Source organism: Apis laboriosa, unplaced genomic scaffold, assembly GCF_014066325.1.
Source record: "Apis laboriosa isolate Shangri-la unplaced genomic scaffold, ASM1406632v1 scaffold23_cov150, whole genome shotgun sequence".
Taxonomy (NCBI): Eukaryota; Metazoa; Arthropoda; class Insecta; order Hymenoptera; family Apidae; genus Apis; species Apis laboriosa.
Window position 1 is genome coordinate 3,517,005 of NW_025222452.1, and position 7,814 is coordinate 3,524,818.

General features: G+C 42.4%; 1 protein-coding gene across 5 annotated transcripts in view; it reads left to right on the forward strand.

Moving 5' to 3' along the window:
- Positions 1–7,814, forward strand: part of LOC122713442 (arrestin red cell-like) — a 29,444-nt gene that overhangs the window by 12,147 nt on the left and 9,483 nt on the right. For 4 of the 5 annotated variants that reach the window (XM_043933885.1, XM_043933887.1, XM_043933886.1 and 1 more), the window contains exons 1-4: positions 3,634–3,968; positions 5,193–5,406; positions 5,735–6,107; positions 6,589–6,882. In XM_043933885.1, coding sequence (XP_043789820.1) covers positions 3,771–3,968; positions 5,193–5,406; positions 5,735–6,107; positions 6,589–6,882 — 1,079 coding nt within the window. In that variant the 5' untranslated portion in view covers positions 3,634–3,770. Of the gene's footprint in view, positions 1–3,633; positions 3,969–5,192; positions 5,407–5,734; positions 6,108–6,588; positions 6,883–7,814 lie in introns of those variants that run through there. The other variant, XM_043933888.1, reaches the window with a different exon arrangement.

Consider the following 7,814-nt stretch of genomic DNA (forward strand, 5'->3'; position numbering starts at 1 on the left):
TTTTTTTTTTTTTTTTTTTTTTTTCTCTCTCGAAACCACCACGTTCTCTCTCGATTCGGCCACGCGACGCTTCGTTAAATTAAATTAAAGCTCTGTAATCAGTTGCAATTGTGAACGGCATCGAGCCGATGTGATTGTATTAAATTATGGAGAGAATTGCGATTTTAACGATTCTCGGTTTCTTTTCGTATGGCCGTTTCGTTTCGTGCGTTTCTTAATTCTAGAAAATAATGGATGAAAAAGTGTGTCGTACGATCCATCGATTTGATCCGTGGAAATAGTCGGAAGAGTCGTATGCGCGAAGAGAGTTCAATTCATTTCTACGAAATATATAATTACAGATTGTAAGGATTAGATTCGATCTCGAAAGATCAGTTTGTTAATTCGATTGTGTTAATCCTTGTGCCTTTACGCGTACAATCTTATCTTGAATACAATCAATATAGGAACGGGATTACCGATAAGGAGAGCGTCAGCTGGTTATATTTTGCTCGGAAAAAAAAAAATAATTTGAGTATATTCGATCGATATAAGAGACAAGGGGAAATAAAGTTCATCTTCGAACGAACAACTTCCTTTATTCCTAGAAAAGATATTTTCTATATCCGGTCTACGTAGGATTTTTTTTTTTTTTTTTTGAGAGGCGAATCCTGTCGCAACAATTGGATTTTTAGAATACAAAGATATTGCAGAATTAAATCAAATTCGGTAATCTCAAATTCGGAATTTAATTTTGTCTGGATTGAACGCTAATACAAGTGCATTTTCCACACGGAGTATGCAACGCGGTGGTTGATTGGTTCGGTGGTTCGGTCGTTCACGAGTTGGCTTCAGGTATGAAATTATACTGGTGACGTAATTATGAACTCTCGTACGAGCGTGTCGTTCGAAAATGACACTTGACCCGTTAGATTCCCATCATTTATGCGAATCGAGTCAATGTAATTATATGATTACATCGGTCCAAGTGAGTTACGATTTAAGTGACTAAACATCCTATATATAGTTATTTATACGTAAAATCGTCGTACCAAAATTGCAAAAGTTTAGAATCGTCAATATTAGGACGTAAAAAAAAAAAAAAAAAATTAATGGAAAATTCAACATATAACTGTAACGAACTTTTGATATTCAAAAGATCAAAAGTGTTGAAGGAACATATTTTGAAGGAATAGAATATGTTTGGATCTAATATTTCCTCGAAGGTACATACAGACATCGTAAAATCTCGCTATATAATTTCATTTCAAAAGAAACTATACGTACCTACGTTCACAGGCAATGAAGTTCACGATCAATTTTCTAACTTGATATATGCTCGAAAGCAAGGAACTATTTTTAAATTCGAGTCGCAATATATTTCTCGTGAAAATCGCGATTAAGAATAGAAAATCCATTTCGTCGCTCGCTGCTCGATGATCGTTTCGCACGAATTCTCGTCTTTCTTTTCCTCCGGTAATCCCAGTAATCCTCCATCTTCGATTTTACGTCCATCTTCGATTTTACGTCCATCTTCGAACGAACATCTTCCTTTATTCCTAGAAAAGATATTTCAAAAATTCTATATTCGGTCCACGCCGGATTTTTTTTTTTTTTTTTTTTGAGAGGCGAATCCTGTTAAAAGCTCGAACAACATTTTGTTCAAAATGGAAATGAAACGGCCGAGCCGCGGTAAAATTGATTTTTCCCCTTAATCGAGTGAAACTGTCGGCTTATCGGTTTTTTTCGTTTCCCAGCAACAGCGGCGAGCTTCGCTCACGTTTTTCCGCTTCGCGCTAATCTCGTTTCTGCCGCGAGTTCCACTCGCTCCGCTATTGAATCGTGCGTCAATCTTAAGGAAGACGAGATTTTTCACGTTTCCATCATGAAAATTCCATCCGACCGAGTCGTTTCTATCTTATTTTCTATCTCAAATTTTCTCATAATTTTTCTGTTCGATTCAAAAAATTTTGCAAAAAATCGTCGCAAAATCGTTGATTGAACAGAGATGGGGGGGAGGAATCGAGAGATTTCGAATTAAGTCAAATCGAAAATTTCTGCTGGAATCGAGTCGAATTCCACTCGGGAAGAACAGCTCGTGACTCGAGAACGTTGAACTTGTTGAGAATTTTATTATGCAGGATTCTTTAAAACGTCTGAAAGATCCGAAACCATAGCGGTATTCAATAAAGCTAGTCTTGGAGGATCGTTCGAGTTCTCGAAATTCTTTGGGATCCCGGCATTCTTGAGTCACGAGATTGCTTTCGGCAATCCGATCTCTTCCTGACCCGATCCTAAAGTATCGAGTTCCTAACATTTTCGGATCCTTTCGCGCCATGGAAAACTTTGTTCGTTGAAACGCCAACGATTTGGCCGTCTTAATCAAAACTGTTGACACCGTTTAAACATTTAATTTCATACGATTAATCGATATCATTTAGACGAGAAGAACGAAACGTGACAACGTAAGCGGATTTCTTTTGCAAAAAAAAGAAAAAAAGCTTAAATAAAACTTTATCTTTTATCTCTCGAACATCGCAATGCGTAACTATATATATATATATATATATCTTAGACGTACTTTGCGTCCACGTCTGTCTGTGCAAGAATTTTTTTCTACGTTGAAATTTCATAAATGCATGAATATCCTCCTCGTGTCCACGACACGAAACATCCTTAAGACAATAAAACGAGTTACACGAATGAATGAAATCATTCTATCTATTCGTACGTGATCGCGCTTAGTCGTCACTTGCAAAGTACAATTACGAGAACGTTTGACCATCGACGTTAAATAGCCACGCTCCATTTTCCGACGTGCGTTGCATCGAGAACACGTAACGCTTGTGCGGCCAATCCTGCAATGGCTCTTTATATCGCTCACGTGCTGTAGAATGTGTTCGAATCAACGCTCGTTTAATCCTAGCCAGCCTTAAATCTATCATGCCATTGTACCGTAATAATCTTCCGTCCAGACGATGGATACCAACTCGCTGGAACTCGCGTATTCATCGCCAATTGCTGATTCCCCGTATCGATTCACTTACTTGCTTGCTTCCGATCTATTTCTATTTTATCCGCGCACGTCTGGTTTCCGAACTGGTTTCCTCGAAACTTCGCAGGGTAAACGTTCATAATAGTATTTTTGCTCCAACTTGAAATATCTTGAAAGGGAAGAGATCGTTCGACCGATTTAAAATTTGCAATTGTTAAATATATATAAAGGAGAGATATAAAACAAAAGAAAGAAAAAAAACTTGAAGATTTACGGAACGTAGATCGTTCACGACGTTATAAATTATCTCTCAAATTAGTGTGATGTTGCAAAGTTGCCATTTATTTATTATCGAGATTTGAGACACGCTTTCACGTTGTTCACGATCTACGTCCTCCAATATTATTTCCATTAAATCGTACAATATTACGACAGAAACACGGAATGTTAATCTATAAGGGAAAAATCATTTCTGTTTCCCGGAAATACGAATATTAGCAATCTACGCCAATCGTCTCTGTTCTCGTTGCCTCCAACCAGAGAGATCGTTCCTTGGATCGCGTTAAGAGTAACACGAGCGTCGATTGAAATTGACATCCATTTGTCAAGAGACGTCTAGTCGGTGCTCGGCACTCGCCAGGATCGTAGGGTTCGTGAAATCTGCTCTTCCTTCTCTCTTCGTTCCACCTCATCATCGTTTACCCTCGATAAACGTTTAACGAGTGGTTTAACTTGGCAAACATACAACATCGATCGCCAGGCTGTTCGAAAGAAGACAATGGTTGGGTGCGATTAAATGATCGAAACGATCGCGAAATTCGTCGTGGAACGTGAAATCGGTCGAGTTGAAAACAATTCGAGTAACCGGGACGAGATTTTAACGAAGCGACAAAATTATTTATCGCGACAACTTCTCTCCATCCTCTTCACAAAGGAAGAAAAAAACCTAGTGAACAGGCACCTGCGTGAAAACATCGTGGCGAGTATGGCGAAGGTGAAGAGACACCCATTTTCACGGGGTTGAATACGATAAACGATAAACCTGACGACAGTTCGATATTTCATTGTGGCGTTTGATGTATCGCGGCGATACTTGCAAACTTTCTTATCGATCGAGCGCTGAAAATATCGCGTCATTAACATTCACCATCACGTATTTCGGATTACCGATCGATGCGTGTTTCCAAGACGCCGCGTTACCCCAAACTTTTCCAAGCTTTAAATCCTTCTTAGGAAGCGTTCGAATTTTAGTTAAGCTCGCCAAGTCTGGCAATACCGAGCTCGGAAGCTCTCTCGAAAGTCTCCGAGTTTCGAACTGATCGTTTCGACGATAACGTTTTCAACGAATTCGAATCTCTCGTTGTCTCTCGTCGAATTTCTTTGGTTGATTTTTTTCTTTTTTCTTTTTCTTCGCCAAAAATCGCGTCGAAAGTTTGTCGGAAATTCGTTTGACGATGAAAGAAAATACGCATGCGTGACTTTTATCAGTAGCCACGTAGTTTCTTCCTCGAGAGAGAAATAAATGTGTATCGTCTAGATTCTCTTTTGATATTCTCTCGCGCTCTTCCTCTTCTCCCCCTCCCCCCCCACCTCTGCGCGTTTTCTTTGACGATGGATCAAAGAGCCGTTTTACGCGCGCATACGTGCGCCGTTCTCAAAGAACGATGACGAACGTTCTTTTTGGCGTGCATTACAGTATGCATCGGCTTTGTCGATTCACAATACGTGCAAGTTGCGTGTTCGGGTACGGGGGAATGCCAATGCCGTGCGAGAGTTGCGAGACACGAAAAACGTGAGCATATATATATATATGTACGTATCTCTACTGAAAATTCGCCAACGTCGAGTCTTCGTCGGGGACAATGAGTAATATCGGAATGGAAGTTGGGGGTTTTGAAAATATCCTTTCAGAATTATAAAATGGATCGTGGTTGGTGGAAAGGCTTCCGACAGTGGTAAATCGAACGGGGAATGTTGGATTGCAAAAGTTAGGCAAGCAGAATGGAAAGTTTAATCCGAAGGAAAGGGCGTGCACCTCCTCCATTCCTGCTCTCCATTTAAAAAAATTCAAATGCAAATTTCAAAGTTCACGAAACGAAACGAAATGAAAAAAATTTACCGTATTTCCCCCAAACGTAATCTCCACCCTGTTAAAGTATCCAACTTTCACGGTTGTGTATATATATATATATCCTTAAAGTTTGATTTTTCTTTTCAGTGGGACAGTTCGGAATCCGAATATTCGGAGCCTGAGGAGTCAAATGAGTTAGGGGCCATCGTAAGCCCCGAGATCTACGCGATGGACACTGTGGACAGTGCGAGCAAGCGGCAAGCTACTCGTGTCTTCAAAAAATCCAGCCTTAATGGAAAGATCACGGTATACCTTGGGAAAAGAGATTTCGTCGATCACATAACTCACGTCGATCCTATCGGTAAGATCCTTCAACTGTACTCGTCGCGCTCTCCATCACCTTACTCGTTACCGCGTCTACCTGTTGAATCTAACCTGGAACGCTCTACAATCCGCTCCTTTCCTCTCCTTGTGTACGAACGTGTGCGTGAATTTATCGCATTTCGAGAAGTATACGCATTTAAAACGCTTTACCTCCTCCCAAGTAATCAAATTACTCGGTTATTGTCAAGCGTGAAACAATTGTTCGACGACGTGGTCAAACAAGATTGGAAAATTCGATTTGTCGAAACGATTAATCTCGAAGGCCAATTGATCATCTCGACCGATCGCTGTTCGATTCGTTGCAGACGGGGTCGTGCTGATCGACCCGGATTATGCGAAGGATCGCAAGGTTTTCGGCCACGTGCTGGCCGCGTTCAAGTACGGGAGGGAGGATCTCGACGTTCTCGGGCTGACCTTTCGAAAGGATCTCTACTTGGCGGCCGAGCAAATCTATCCTGTGGTGGCTGGCGCCCAACAGAGGAAGCTGACGCGGTTGCAAGAGAAGCTGATCAAGAAATTGGGGAGCAACGCGTATCCTTTCTATTTCGAGTTACCGCCTCATTGCCCTGCGTCGGTCACGCTGCAACCGGCGCCAGGCGACACTGGGAAACCGTGCGGCGTCGACTACGAATTAAAAGCGTTCGTAGGTGAGACGCAGGACGACAAACCGCAGAAACGGTACGAGCCACGATTATCGCGATCCCCGGGGAGGGGGGGAGGGAGGGGAGGGGGGAGGGGGGGAAGGGGGGAAGGGGAAACGTTCCGCGATCACGCGATCTCCCTGAAACATCGATTTTTACGGAACGACCGACCGTCCACGCGCTCCTTTAACCCTTTTCAACGCCTTCGTTGAACACGCGTAAAATATCTTCGAAGCGTGGATACCCAGAATTTTCTAGAAATTTTCAAGAAAAAAAAAAGGAGATGATCAAACGTTAAACACTATAATACTTCCAATAATAAACGGATATGCAGTATTTATATTTCGATGATCGAAGGAAAAGGGTTTGAAACATATTTATCGAACCGATCGAATAATCTTTTCCAGATCGCGTCGTTCGTATTACGCACGAGCGAGACACGATACGTGGAATGTCGCGGCGTGGGTTAACGGTTCGCTATCCGGTTGACACGCTACCGATAAATCACCGTGTTGCAGAAACTCGGTGCGGCTCGCGATACGGAAGATCATGTACGCGCCGTCGAAGCAAGGCGAGCAGCCTTCCGTCGAGGTGAGCAAAGAATTCGTCATGTCGCCGAACAAGCTTCACCTGGAGGCGTCGTTGGACAAGGAGCTGTACCATCACGGCGAGAACATAGCTGTGAACGTGCACATAGCGAACAACAGCAACAGGACGGTGAAAAAGATCAAGGTGTCGGTGAGGCAATTCGCGGACATTTGCCTGTTCTCCACGGCGCAGTACAAGTGCACGGTGGCCGAGGCTGAGAGCGAGTGAGTATCGTTCGGTTCGCGCGCTTCGTTCGGTTGTTCGTTCGCCGCGAAACGGCGTATGGCGTACGAGAGTGTGGCGACAAATGGATCCATATTCGTACGAAAGTCGCGGTGGTGTGCGGTTGACACGCGCGCGCCTGTGCACACAGTTGGCCGTCGCTCGCATTGTTCCCCAACCGATGAAATATCCGCGTTGTTGCGACGTGTCTCGTTGCAACACGTGGGCACGGGGGAAATTTTAAAAATCCGTTCGAGATTTCTTTCTTACTCTCGTTCTGCATACTATTTCTGTATTATGGGATTATTGAATATGGATTTATCCTATTGCCAAACTGTCACGACGAATTCCCCGATTTTTATCGAAGACACGCGATTTCGTATTTCGAGGAAATTTCGCAATTGGAAGATAGAGGAAATAGAATCTCGTGTTTGGTCACGATCGATTCATCGACGTTGATAGACCGCTCGAAGACGTTCTATATTTCGTGTTGTTCGATATCCTTAAATAGAAACCGACTGGCCTATACACACACACATATACATACATATATACATACACGGTGTATAAGCCGGTGGATTACCGAGAAATTTACGAGTAACACATTCTGCGACGTGACCAGGCACCAGGTACTCAAGATCAATCGGGTCGGGAGCAGGAAGGCATAAATTAAAATACGTCGCGATAAATTTCAATCCAACGCGAGAATTTACGCCTCGTCTGATAAATTCGTATCAACGACATCTTGTAATCTGCCGCGTTCCTTATCCGAAGAAATTTACGAATTTGGCGAGCATTCCAGTCTAATTTCACTTTTCGTCCAACTTTTTACGACGTGTATTATTTCTAAGATATCTTTGATCACGTTATTGGAAAATTGACTCGAACGCTTGCCTCTTTCTTTTTTCTTTTCTCTCTTTTTTTTTTTTTTTTT